Source organism: Amborella trichopoda, chromosome 6 (assembly GCF_054954075.1).
Source record: "Amborella trichopoda isolate Santa Cruz 75 chromosome 6, AtrichopodaSantaCruz75HAP2 v2.0, whole genome shotgun sequence".
NCBI classification, from domain to species: domain Eukaryota; kingdom Viridiplantae; phylum Streptophyta; class Magnoliopsida; order Amborellales; family Amborellaceae; genus Amborella; species Amborella trichopoda.
Window position 1 is genome coordinate 53,475,253 of NC_142341.1, and position 14,311 is coordinate 53,489,563.

The window sequence follows — 14,311 nt, forward strand, 5'->3', positions numbered from 1 at the left end:
TAAAGCACATATACCTTGCTTGCCTCCGGATGTAAAGTAGGGAGCAAGCAATGAACCTAGGTATTTCCATTTGGAAGCCTATAATAACTCATATGACATTTCGCTCACGTTTTCGAGTGTAAGACTGTAATGAGCGGCTCGCAGTCTGTCAACGGCTACTGCTCCTTTACGCGCCCTCGCCATGGCCACGGTCTTAGAAACACTGCCCGATTCTCTCATAGAACCACCATTAACCTTAACCCTAGTTTTAGGAGGCTCTCTGTTACCTTTGCATCTCTCCGGCGTCGTGGTAGAAGCCGGAACATAGGCAGCAATGTTGATCGCAGTGATCAAAAGCTGGAAATGGTGGTGGATCTCAAAAGAATGAGAACCCAAGTCTCTGAATCCCTGAATCTTTTATTAATCAATGGGAAGGAGGCCCTAAAAGATCTGCAGGGCCTAGTCACTATTGATGGCAACGATCGAATCACTGTATCTTGTCGCAGGTCTTCCTTAGAATTCATCGCCTATACCTTTGTCTTGGCCCTCTGTATTGTGTTTGTGATCAGGGTTTTGTTGAAATTGGGTTCTCGATATGGACTGTACAGCAATTGGGGTCTTGTCAGGAGGAGGGACAGGAGTCTTGGAGGGAGAGAGGTTGTTGTTGGGTTGAGGACGAAGGGAAAGGACTCGTCTGCTAAAATTAGGGTTTCTAATTCTATCAATCCATTGTCCAATGTTGGTGGTGCCCTGGGTATTATTTCAAAGAGGAATTCAATGAATCACTTCAATAAAGCGGAAGAAGAAGATGAAGAAAAGTTGCCAAAATGGTGGCCAGATGCGGGTTCTTCTGTGATCATGGCTCTGCCCAAGGATGAATACCAGAGAGAGGCGAATAGAATGATTCGAGGTTTGTTATATAGTAAACGGCAAGCTCTTCTATCAGGTTGCATATATATATATTTTTCATTATTTTGGGTCCTAAACTCAACCAAACAAGAGTTTGATTAATTTATTTTTTTGTAGGTAATTTCTGCAACCTTATCATAAGATACCATTCCTCAAACCCATCAATATTTTTGTTGGAATCACTGGCTACCTTTATTTCCAGCCATTATGGACAAGAGAATGAGTGGAAGGGATGTTACCGAAGATGATATCATACAAGTCAGTGAGTCCATTTCATTTCTATGAATGAATAGATCGTCTATGAATGAATAGATCGACTTGCTTGCGTGGCCTGCAATTATGGATCTTGATATGTTTCTGTATTTCTTTGCAGCGTGTAACTTCCCGTAAACCTGCAGTGCCCCATGAAATGATTATGTTCTTTATAATAAAATGGATACATAGTATTAGAAAGTATCTGTTTTTTATGAGCTAAAGTTGCACAACGACATTTATTTATGTTACCCCAACAAGGACATTGCTTTGCGAATCTGATGCATGTCTAAGTGCCAAATATGGCAGCCTAAAGTTGAGACACGAGAAGGCACATGTTGAAAAAAATAAGTGGAATATTTGGTTTGATGGGCTTGATCAATTATGCAACATACTAAGAAAATTTGGGGTAAAAAGAGAACTTTTTATTCAATTTTTTTTGGGTTGCATACATACTTCATATTTTTCTAACATTTTATCTCTTTAGGGCTCCTTGGCCTCATAACTATCTTTTGTACTCCCTCTAATTTTCTCTTTCTAACTTTCTCTAAGATACCCATAAGCTTCATGTGACCCCTCTTTCTCTCAATCCCTCTACTCGGAGATTATGACCAACGCAACTTATCTTGTTCATTGAACTCAAAGGGCCAAGAGTGCTTGTGTTGCAAGTTATTCCCCACCTTTTTAAATCTGAAGTACTTTTCTATCTCATCAAATCCTACCTTACCAAAACACATTACGTAGGACCCCACTTGTCCCTCAAGTCACTAACCTCCCTAATCAATCACTTTCATAACTATGTACACACCGAAAAACAAAACCAACGACTTCAACAATGGACTTTTGAGACTCATGGCTCGGAAAAAGCAGAAATGTAGGACTCTATTTGCAATCCAAATTTTTGTGTGGACTAGACATGTTTTGTCGTGCGAGGGATGTCCAGACGGTGAAAGTTGCCTAGGCCTGCTAGGCCACAATGCACGGATAGGTGACTGGTGTGAGAAACACCTTCTTGGAAGTAGAGCTATGAGCATGTAAGCGTGACGATGACTCAATTAATAAATTTTCTCAGAAAGTGAAGGATCTTTGTGATAATTAGAAGGGATGGACATTGAGCTGGAGAATGGATTGTCTCAGAAAATTTAAGGACCGAGTTTGATGACATGAGGGTGTTGATTCAAAAATCTAAGCTACCCATGGAAGAAGCTATAAGCTATTGCTTCAAGAGGAAGCATTTCTTAAAAGAAGGAAAGGTGAGTCAAATACTAGTTCCAAGAAAGTTGAGGATCATAACGAGGCTCTATTTACAAACTCTTGTGGGAGGTCTCATAGTAGAGAAGGCTATCATGGTTTTGGTAGGCCCCAAAATAATAAAGATCTCGATCACAACATCTTAATAATGAGCAAGTCAAGTCTCGTAATGCCAAAGATCAAAGAAAGGTTCCCCTTACACTTATGGAAAAGTTGGACATTATGCCAGAGAATATTGGCATAACCAAGGAAACTATGTTGGCAAAGGAAAACATGAGGGAAACAAATCTTGTGTGGAGGAAATTGAAGAGCACTTTGTGTCAGTGATGTACATGAGACCGATGGTATATAGATTCAAACATGCTCATACCATATGAGTCCAAGAGGTGATCTCTTCACCACCAAAGACCTCTCATTGATGAATATTCTAGGTGCACGTGGATTTATTTTTTGCAACGCAAATACGAAGTATTTGGGTATTTTGAAGAAGTTAAAGTACTCAGAGAACAAGTTCAATTAAAGAATCAATAGTTTTAGGACAAACAATGGTGGAGATTTTATGGTAGAGGAATTTGATGGTTTCTTGAAAAAGAACGGGATAAAAAAGGTAGCTTACATTTGTTGGGGCGCCTCAACAAAAGATGATTGCTAAGAGGAAGAATCAATGCATTGTGGAAGCTGCTCGTAAATGATGAATGGAATAACTTGCTTAAAGTGTATTGTTTTGAGGCAATGCGCATTGTAGTGTACATCAATCACATGTCATTGAGATGGAATAAAGGTGTCGTATCAACTTCTCTATAAGAAGAAACTCGATATTACACATTTGCATGTTTTTGGGTGTGTAACCTATGTGAAGTAAAGTGCACGTTGGCCTTCAAAGGTGCTTCTTGCTTTCTCAGACCCTGGTCCATCAAGGAAGGGTCCTTCAAGCAGGAAAGAATTTGGCCCACACTTAGACATATCCCTCTCCACTTATGGTCCCCTGGTACCTTCAAAAAATAGCGGAGGCGTGTGGGAACCTTATTTCCATACACTTGATTTCCATGGAATCCCTCCCTATGGACTCCATTTGCCTTCTTCTGGAAGTCGTCGACGCTGTTATGATCCCCAAGATCATTTGGATTGCAGCGGAGGACCTTTTCTATCCTGTTTCTTTATCGTGGTCTCAAGCGCCCCCCCCTCCTCCTCTCTCCGACAAGCAGCTCCCATTCCGACGCCGGAGTCCAGATCAGGTTGGTCGGTGGTAACTAGGAAGAAGAGACGCCCTCCCAGGAAGCAGCCTTTCCCCCCAGACCCGGGATGATCTTTGTCGAGTGGTAAAAATGGCCATTACAAGGTCGATCCTATCCAACTTGAGGAGGAACACTTGATTGCCTGAAGGTCGGTGGCCCAGGGCGTCCTTTCGAGGCCCGAAATAGAGAACCGGGTCAACTCTCCATCCACTCCTCTTGCCCCTCCTTTTGCAGCTCGACCTTGCCCTAATCCCCCTTTTTCTCCTTCTACCTCTCTCCCTCCTAATGATCTTCGTACGCTTGACTGAGTGGGTGACCCCAACTCACTAGTCTTGCCCACCAAGTCTCCAGCTGGAACCCACCTGGCCCTCCCTTCTGCCACCTGTCCCTCTTCTAGCCCCATCTCCTTACACATGGCTTCACCTCAACGGTCACCTGCCCCTTCCTCGAGACCCACCCCTATCCAGGTGGCTGCATGCTCCCCCTCATCATTGCAGCCGCCCTCGTTGACCCATGTGCCCTTTTCTTCAGCCCTTGATCTTGCCGTGCTGTTGACGTTGCGTCAAGTGCCCGCGAGTCCTCCTGCTAGCCCGCCGTCTTCACTGTCTACCTCGGCTGTTGCGCCGCTTTCCACCAACCTTCCCCATCACTCTACAACATCCCCCCCGCCCAGTTTGTCTTCCCTCTCTTTCCTCTACCCCCTCCCTTTCGCCCTGTTCCTCCGCCTCTTCTCTCCCTCACTGCCCCTCCTGTCCATCTCCCCTGATTCGCCTCCTCCCCCTTCGCTTTTGCCCCCTCCTTCTTGCCTTACTTCCACTCAGCCACCCTTCCACCCCTCAGAAACGCCCTCCTTTTCCCTCCCCTTATCCCTTGCCATCTCGGTTCTACCTCCCTCCAATTCTACTCTGCCTTTCCCCTTTTTTACCCTCATTCCCATTCCTTCTCTGCCTCAATGGAAGGAACCTCTCTTCCCTTTGCCGTCGCCACCATCCTCTCCAGGGATCCCTCACCGCCTCCCCGGAAGAGATTGCTGCTATCCTCTCCCCTTATCTTCTTTTCTCACCTCGTGTAATTAATGTACGACAAGCGAACATGCATCTGGCATGTATTCCCCCTACCGCTTTGTTCCAGGTAGCAGGCCCGGATGAGATTTTCCTGTACCAATTTCTGACATTCCTCCTGGAGGCGTCTTCTCCCCCTATATCTCCTGGAGCCCTCCCTCTACCCCCTATCCTCCCTTCTCCCTTCTCCCCTCTCTACCCTCGCTCAACCCCTCTCGCCGACTCAGTGGTCCCCCATCTTGCCTTACACCCCACAACCTTACATAATCATCTCTTCTCATCCCCCCGCACTTTCCCCTCCTTTGTGGGGGACAAGATGCCACCTCGTCCCACATTAGCTCAGTCTCTGTTCCACCCCCCACCCCCTGGTGCTCTCCTTAGCTCTCTCCTGCCCCCTCTTCCTCCCTCGACGACCCTTGAAGTACCCCACCGCTTACCCTCTTCGGCCTGCTTCCCTTGCACAGCAGTGCCCACCTCGCCCCAGTACCCCTGTTCAATGGAGCCCCCTTTTAACCCAGCGTTTGATGGTCCCAGCCTACCTGCCTGCCTCCTTGCTCCTGAGGCAGAGTCCAGTTCGCGGCAACCTCCGAAAGATGACCTTCTCACAGGCTGTAGTTCCAGAGATTCCAACCCCAAGGATTTGGACAGAATGAAAGAAATGTACAAAGTTATGGGTTTCGAATATGACGGACCCCGAGGGACCAGCTCATCGCTTACTTCAGGCTGACCCTCAGAGCCGTATGAAGGTGAGACATAAGGGCCAAAGAGAGCTCGTTAACCTCTTTTCTTCACTCCCTCAAGCCACCCCAAGTCATTCACACAATTGGTTTCACCCTAACACCCAACCGAGGAGGTCACCCAAACAGACCACCTCCAAGAGCACCCCCCCTGGCTTGGAAATAGCTTCTCTTCCGCACCCCTGTTGGTGCTTAGGAGGGGATTTTAACACTATTCGGTGGGCCCACGAAAGAAACTCTTCCCATCTAACTCCAGGAGTATGAACGTCTTTTCGAATTTCATTGCTCGCAATGAGTTAGTTGATATCCCCATCCAGGGAAACAAATTCATGTGGTCCAACCACGCGCAGCAACCCACTTGTTCTAAGCTTGATAGATTTCTTTTGTCTATCGAGTGGGAGCAAGCATTCCCTGGTTCACTTGCTTATACCCTACCCAAACCCACCTCCGACCATTGGCCTATTGCCCTGGACATTGAACCAGTGCATAGAGGCCCCAAACCTTTCAGATTCGAACTCGCCTAGTTACAAGAGGCCTCCTTGTTGGAGCTGATCCTTGTTTGGTGGAATTCTTTCTCCTCAACAGTCACAGGAAGGGCGGGTTACAGATTCCAAACTAAACTCCAAATGCTCAAAGGTGCCTTGAAACGGTGGAGCACGACCCACCTGGGAAACTACACCAATAACAAAAACTCCTTGCTCCAAATCATCCAGTCTCTGGACGCCCTTGTAGAAACCAGACCACTCACCGAACAAGAGACCACCCTTAGATCCTCTGCCCGTTTAGACTATTTCAGCAACCTCAAGAAAGAGGAACTCTTCTGGTACCAGAGATCCCGCGTCAAATGGCTCAAAGCGGGGGACCTTAATTTTGGTTTCTTCCATAGGAATGCCAACTACAGGAGGAGAGACAATTCCATCCTTTCCTTGAAAAGGATAATGCCATTCTCACCTGTGCAGAGGACATTGAGGTTGCTATCTTAGAATATTTCCAGCACCTCTACACAGCCCCACAAATGAGCCGACCTAGAATGACTTCTTTAGACTTCCGATCTTTGTCAGATCAATCCAATTTGTGGATCGAGAGACCTTTCTCCGAAGATGAAATCCTTGCGGCTATCAATAACCTAGCCAATGACAAGGCCCCTGGACCTGATGGCTTCCCCATCGCACCTTTTAAATTTTTCTGGTCTACCTTCCGGCCTGATATCCTATCCTTTTTCGAAGAGTAATACTCTAGGGGGATCATTCAAAAAGCTATGAATGCCAGCTTCATTGCCCTGGTCCCCAAAGTACCCGGTGCAGATGAACTTAAGGCATTCCGACCTATCAGCCTCATTAATTCCTCTTACAAAATCCTTTCTAAAGTGTTGGCGACTAGACTTCAAAAGGTCCTTCCCTCAGTTATCTCCCCTACACAAACTGCCTTCATCAAAGATAGGCAAATCCTGGACGGAGTTGTCGTGGCTCATGAATGCATCCACTATAAACACGTCCTCAAAAAACTTGGCCTTATCTTCAAGATTGACTGGAAAAAAGCCTACGACCATGTTGAATGATCGTTACTTGATCAAGTCTTATAGAAACTGGGTTTCGGGGATACCTGGAGAAGATGGATGAGGGGCTGAAACCTTCATCCCCACTTCTCAATGATCATCAACAGCTCCCCAAAAGGTTTTTTTCCAGCCTCCAGGGGTTTGAGACAGGGGGACCCTCTTTCCCCTTTCCTCTTCACTATAGTCGCTGAAGTTTTCAGCAGATCCTTTGATCGTGTTTTTCAGGAAGGCTTCATTTCGGGATTTAAAAGTTCCAGCCTGGGATTCGTTGTCTCGCATCTGCAATACGCTGATGACACTCTGATCTTTCTGGACGTGTCACCCTCTGAAGTCAATAACCTTTGGCTCTTCCTCAGATGCTTCCAAGAGGCCACATGATTCAAAATAAACTTGGATAAGTCTAAAATGATGGTTGTAGCCTTAACCCACGAGCAGATAAGAGCCCTTATCCCAAACTGGCCTTGCCTAATAGAGGACTTACCCACGACCTATCTAGGTATTCCTCTTGGTTTAGGTAAACTGAAAAAGGTTCCATGGACCAATGTTATTAAAAAAGTAGACAAGCGCTTAGCAGGTTGGAAAGGAAGATTCCTCTCCATGACCGGGCGAAAGACCTTGATAAATGCCACCCTCACAAACATTCCGGTCTACCTCATGTCCATCTTCCATATTCCAGCCTCAGTGTCCAATAGACTAGAACAGCTATCGAGAAACTTCCTTTGGTCTGGGCAACCTGAAAAATCTAAATTCCATCTTTTATCCTGGGACAAGGTCTGCAGACCTAAATCTCTTGGGGGACTGGGAATTAGAATCCTCAAGAAACACAACCTTGCATTGCTCGGGAAATGGTGGTGGCGCCTTGCCACCCAGCCTGATGCCTTGTGGGCTCAGGTGATTCGTGACAAATACCACATACCTAATTCCCATTGGGTACCTCAACACACAAATAGAGGAAGAGCTTCAGGGTTCTGGAATTCCTTTAAACATTCCCTTGAACCGTTCAAAAAGTTCATTAGGCTGCATGCAAGGGAAGGTTCCAAGGTTAATTTCTGGTCGGACTTATGGCTAGGGCACACACCCTTTAAGGACCTTTACCCCTCCCTTTATGCCATTGCATCAAACCCACTTTCTAAGGTGTCTGATGAAATTGGTCTTCTTGGGTGGGAAAAGAGTATGGAACCCCTCGTTCAGAAGAAACCTTTCCGAGGTTGAAATTCCTTTTTTCAATCTTCTTCTTGCAGCCTTGAATGAAATTAATTTGCCAATCTCTGGTCATGATGTTCTGGTATGGACCCCCTCCTCCTCAGGTAACTTCACCGTGGCCTCTCTCTACAAAAACTGACCCAACCTCCCGCTTTGCATATGACTTTCCACACAGCTACAGTGAAAGTTTGGTCTTCCTTGGCCCCCCCCAAGGGTGCCGTTGTTCAACTGGATAGCATGCCATCAAAGAAACCTCAAAATAGACCAACTGCAAAGGAGGGGAGTGCAAACCCCTAACAGGTGCATCATGTGCGACTCGGAAGAGGAGACCAATGCTCACCTCTTCATGTTTTGCAGCCTGGCGTCTTTTTAATGGAGCAAAGTCTTGCACCTTTTCAACCTCCAATGGGTCTTCCCACCCTCAGTACCTGATTTACAGGGCACAGACTTCAGTTGGCCCTGGCCAAAGGCTGGGAAATCTCTGTGGAAAGCAGCCATGGCAGCACTCTTTTGGGTCATTTGGAACGAAAGAAATAGCAGAATTTTCAGGGGCTGCTACCAGCAGCCAATGGCACTCCTCAACAAGCTTAAGACCCTGGTCACTTTCCGGGCCATTAATTCCAAAGACTTTGTAGGAGTTCCATCTGCATATTTCTTTGACAATTGGCAACTGATTGTAACCCACAAGCCAAGAAGGCCACCAAAACTCAGCTCGTGGCAACCACCCCCAAGAGGGGCCATCAAACTCAATTTTGTTGATGTTCAAGGGGTAACCCAGGGCCATCGAGGGCAGGCGGAGCGTTCCGAGACTACCAAAAAAACCTCCTCTTGACCTACACAGAACCTCTTGGGGTCATGGATGCTCAACATGCTGAGGCATCGGCACTCCTGATAGGATTAAAAAATTTCAACCGTTCTGGGCCACTAATCTGATAGTTGGAGGGGACAACAGAAATGTCATAGCCTGGGCCTCTAAAAAGACTCCACCTCCTTGATACTTATTGCACATTTTTTATGAAATTGAACTTCTATGCGGGGATATCAGCGTCTTATGGACGCATACCTACAGGGAATCAAATGCCCTAGCGGACCTCCTGGCAAATGACGGAGCCCTCATCGCAACTTAATCACGGATCGCAATTTAATCACGGGACAACAAACCACTTTTTGTCCTCCTCTTATTTCCCTCTCTCCCTCAACTTTGTATGCATACTACTCCCTTGTAATCTGGGTGCTCTATAAGCCCTTTTTCTTGCCAGGCCAACTTTTGGTTGTCATAGGAGTTTTTTGTTTGTACATAGGCCGTCTACTGGTCCTGAGTGCTGGGTGGCACCCATTTTTGCGAGGGTTGTCACTCCAACCCCTTGTACTCCTCTTTTATTAATGACAGTTAAAGTTATCAAAAAAAAAAAAAAAAAGACTTATGTGAAGTGCAATTTAAGGATGTAGGAAATAACTTGCAAGATGAGAAAGATTAGCCCTTTGGGTTTTATAAATAGGATGATGTACATTAGTCATAATACATGGGTAGAGAGATTTAGAGAGAAGGGCTACGTGAAGTTTATTGGTAGAGTCTTAGAGAATATTTAGAGAGATAAATTAGAAAGGTTGCGTGAGAGATCAAGAGGAGGCCATCGAGCCCGAGAGAGAGAGAGAGAGAGAGAGAGAGAGAGAGAGAGAGAGAGAGAGAGAGTATGCAACTCACTGAGGCCAAAGATTTTTGGAATACAAAATTTCTCTTTTCGCCCCAATTTTCTTTATACGTGTGTGTGATAGTGCAATTTAAGGATGTAGGAATTAACTTGCAAGATAAGAAAGATTAGCCCTTTGGGTTCTATAAATAGGATGAGGTACATTAGTCATAATACAAGGGTAGAGAGATTTAGAGAGAAGGGCCACGTGAAGTTTATTGGTAGAGTCTTAGAGAATATTTAGAGAGATAAATTAGAAAGGTTGCGTGAGAGATCAAGAGGAGGCCATCGAGCCAGAGAGAGAGAGAGAGAGAGAGAGAGAGAGAGAGAGAGAGTATGCAACTCACTGAGGCCAAAGATTTTTGGAATACAAAATTTCTCTTTTCGCCCCAATTTTCTTTGTACGTGTGTGTGATTGATCAGGACAATAAAAAAAACCAAAGATTCCTTGTATTTTTTTAACAATCCATACAATTATTGACTTTATTTTTTGAGTGAAGTTAACGAACAATTATTGACTTTATTATAACATAATATATTTTATTATATGTATAACAGATAGTTCGTGTCTGTTATGCTTACATGTGGTTCACTCATATACCGGATGAACATGGCAGGGGATGTCTTGTGATCAAACTGCAGTCGTATTCTTTTATACTTTTTTAGTGTCCCCTGTGTCTAGAAGTTTGAACTCGTCCTGTAGCATCTGTTGACCAGTGAAATGGCAACAAGAATGGAGTTTCTGGGTAATGTAGCATCTATAAATGTTAGATTGATTGAATTGCAAAGTACGCTGTAGGCTTCTTTCTTTCATTGTATTGACTGATCATGGAATGGTTGTGTTCCATTAATATCATGGAAAATGTAACATTTGCATGTGACACTGTATATCTTTGTGCAAGTTTAGTTTGTTTAAACTAATTAAGTTTATTTTTAATTTTTCTGATAAGCAGCTTCGTCGAATATGCAAGATCTCTGGTGCTAAGGTGTCTATTAAAACAGAAAATTCACGAGATTCCTTGTACCGCATCACAGTTGATTTTGTGTTAAACATGTGCAATAGGTGACTGTTATTGAATGACATTTTAGTAATCACTATTATCTATATGTCTGCCTCACTTTGCTATTAAATCCTGTTTTATTCCCTTGAGAATATGTTTTAGATGGCTATAATGGAAGATTTATTTTGTTTGCTTTGCTTTACTTTAGTACTAAACTTTTGCATGGGTTTGGGACTTTGGAAAATGTATTCAGCTCGTTGCTTCACCCAACCTTTGTTCAAATTGATGGTGAGAAGGGCCCGCAATTTCTTGCGGGATTTGCTAAAAACATAGGTCTTGAGGAAACTCGTGCTGCAAGAATGGTTTGCGCTGCTGTTGCGGCATTCACTCGGTCCAAAGTTTTGCAGGCTTGGGTGGGTATTATTATGTCTATATTGTGAAATTTAGTGTTATACAAGCCACGAAGTAGACCAATTTCCGGCTTTTGAGGTTTTCTCTATGATTTAATTTGATGTTTGGCACTAATCCAGTTTTCCTGTTATTGCTCATTATTGGAATCTGTTTGTTTTGATGCATTAGCAAGGATTTATTATTATTTATATTCAAAAGGACTTGACAATATTGAGGCATTTCATTAGCATCAATTTATACAAATATAATCACATCCTTGCTTCACTGTTACTGAATTTTAAGGGAGATTGACATTTGCTAAATGGTTTAGCAGCTAGCTTTGGTCAAGAATACCTGTACATCTTCTAATTTTAATACAACCGTTTAGGGTTATAAAGACTGAACCTGACTTCAAATTGGCCAGGGTCCAGTCTTGGTCCAAATCTGTCTGACCGGTGTCCTACTGGCAAGGCCAATTTAAATTAAAAGTAAAAAAGTAAGAAAAATTGTGAAAAATTTATGAATTCTTATGTTCCCTAGTTCATCTGGTATAGTAGGTTTGGTCCCATTTTTTACCATCTTCCCCATCCTTTTGGTTTCAGGATGAAACCTGTTTTGGGCCTGGTTCTGAGTCCAATCCACTTTTTAAGACTGCATTAATTATCTATATAATTGTTATTAGCTTACTTAGGTAATAGTTGCAACTGCAAGGTTTTGGCCTCGATTTGCTCATGTTTTTCAAATAACTTAAAGAAGACAAAAAGGTATCCAGCCATATAATTTCTTGCGTTGAAATTTTCATTGAATGCGTTGACTTTCTTTTGTAGGAGTTCCACATCAAGGTCTTCTGGGCCTTAGAATTTGTTTCTGTACTTCTTTTGAAATAGCTAAAGTTGACCTTGTTCTTTGGTTGTAGGCTTTGGAAATTCAAGGAAAAAGATCTGAGGCTTTAGAGGAACTATCAAAGATCTGTATTGTTCATCAAATTTTCCCTCCAGAAGATGATTCTGTATGTTTGTCAGTTCTACACTTTCGTTTGTTAAAAGATTGACTTTTTCTCTTCTTATTAAGTGATGCTTCTCTTGCAAACTGCATTTAGATTATTCTTCATCCATTAAATTTCCATGCATGAATCTTATCTGATTGTACATATCAAAATAGATGTTTTACAGGAAAAAGAAGGTCCATGATGCAACCATGGATGTTTTGCATTAACATCGTTGTGAATTTATTATGTTCAGCCAGAAATGGAGATGTTATCTCAAGGCCTTGAGAAACATTTGAAAGTGGAGCAAAGAGAAAGATTATTCAAATTGTTTGTTAAAGTGTGTGGTTCTCAAAGCCAAACAATTGCTGAAGTTCTCCGCCTGGTAATCAGCTGTGTCTCTGTCTGTGTCATTGCATATAATTGCATGCATGTCTTTGTCCAGTGTACATGCACTGGGGGAACTATGAGAAATTTAATTTTTACACATACAATTAATACAACAAAAAACGTCACTTCTTATATTCCTCTAAAATTTCTTGAGATTCCCTTCAGAAAAATAAAAAAAAATTGCATGACACTTGCACCATGGTTCTTAAATTGTTTGTTAAAGTGTGTGGTTCTCAGAGCCAAACAATTGCAGAAGTTCTCCGCCTGGTAATCAAGCTGTCTCTGTCTGTGTTGCATATACTTGCATGCATGTCTTTGTACGGTGTACATCCACTGGGGGAACTATGAGAAATTTAATTTTTACAGATGCAATTAATCCAACAAAAAAATGTTATCTAAAATTTCTTGAGATTCCCTTCAGAAAAATAATAAAAAATTGCATGAAACTTGCACCATAGTCCTACCTGGATGCATCGACAGATAACCTGTTGACATGTACCCACTTTTGTGTTTTAAGTACTTGTCTTTTTGTTGTCATTCAGTGTTTCAAGGATGCGTTTTGCGGTCATCATTGTCGGAAATAGTCTAATTTATTGATGAGAATATTTCTGAGGGGTTTCACCTCTCAAAGATGTGCCATTTTTCTTTTGTTTTTGAGATTTCAAGTCACACAATCCATTGGTTCACTTGTAAATAAAACCAGCCAAATTTTTGAGTTACTGCACATTTGGATGTGGCATCATGAGACTCGATCTTGTTTCCTAAGCAGAAACCAAGTGGGCTCTCCTGTTGTGAGGATTCATAAAGGCTTTCCATGTGACGATGTCTATTCTCAACGAGGTTCTTTGACAAACTTGGGTTTTTGAGCAAGAGCACAAAATCAAAGATGGGAATCTGACTTCAAGTTTAGAGCTCTCCTTTTGGTAGTTCTCTCTCGCATTTTTGAGCAAGAGCACAAAATCAAAAATGGGAATTTGCCTTCAAGTTTAGAGCGCTCCTAGTGGTTCTCTCTCGCTCTCTCTCTCTCTCTCTCTCTCTCTCTCTCCAATCTGTGTGCAGATTCATCCTCACCATTGATAACTGAGGATCAGAACGAGGCTTTCCAATTGTTATTAGTTCTTTTATGGTACTCGTCTCCAATAAATTGTTCCTTGGAAAGTTTGTGGTTGTTTGGTGGGGAGCTTAGTAGCTAACACATACTTGGTCATGTGGCCATAGAGAGAGACTATACACATTGAGTTTTCAATGTATGGTCAATCAATATTAATTTTGATGTGTATAATTTATTATTTATGCGCATTTATAGGAACACTGCCATGTGTTACTCTTTTATCTTCAAGGAATTAGTGGGTTGATATGAATGCCTTTTATGTACATCCCTCTTTACGCTTAGTTGATTGCAATTATGCATTTGTTCTTCAGAAAAAATTGCCTAATATATTTCACAAAGGAGTTGAGGAATATACGGATGGTCATTTTGGGAGCCTCAGGTGTATTTGTTTCATTGCAAATTTGGGACATGCATTTTCAAAAAACCTTTAAAAATTATTTAAAACGACTGGAAACTGCTTTTCTCTTAGAGAAAATATGTATTGAATGCTGTTGCAGTTTTGGAAGAAAAATTGAGGTATATGTCCGACTCCAAATTTACAAAATGGATGGTTGGCTTTTG

The 14,311-nt window shown here is 42.9% G+C and overlaps 1 protein-coding gene across 14 annotated transcripts; it reads left to right on the forward strand.

The window, feature by feature from the left end:
* The first annotated feature begins 114 nt into the window (after nt 1-114).
* Nucleotides 115-14,000, forward strand: LOC18448521 (phosphoribosylformylglycinamidine synthase). Of its 14 annotated transcripts, none has more exons than XR_016057470.1 (7): nt 115-889; nt 1,091-1,146; nt 10,827-10,936; nt 11,128-11,287; nt 12,181-12,273; nt 12,426-12,634; nt 13,409-14,000. XR_016057470.1 is itself a non-coding variant. In XM_088869439.1 (7 exons), exons 2-7 carry the CDS (start codon nt 1,121-1,123, stop codon nt 13,221-13,223), a joined length of 564 nt encoding a protein of 187 aa, XP_088725565.1. In that variant the 5' UTR covers nt 115-889; nt 1,006-1,120; the 3' UTR covers nt 13,224-14,000. The 14 variants fall into 14 exon arrangements, 13 of the variants coding, with proteins under 13 accessions (XP_088725565.1, XP_088725567.1, XP_088725561.1 ...); XM_088869439.1 differs by having other exon boundaries at nt 1,006-1,150; nt 12,506-12,634; nt 13,182-14,000; XM_088869441.1 differs by having other exon boundaries at nt 1,006-1,150; nt 12,506-12,634.
* The last annotated feature ends 311 nt before the right edge of the window (nt 14,001-14,311 follow it).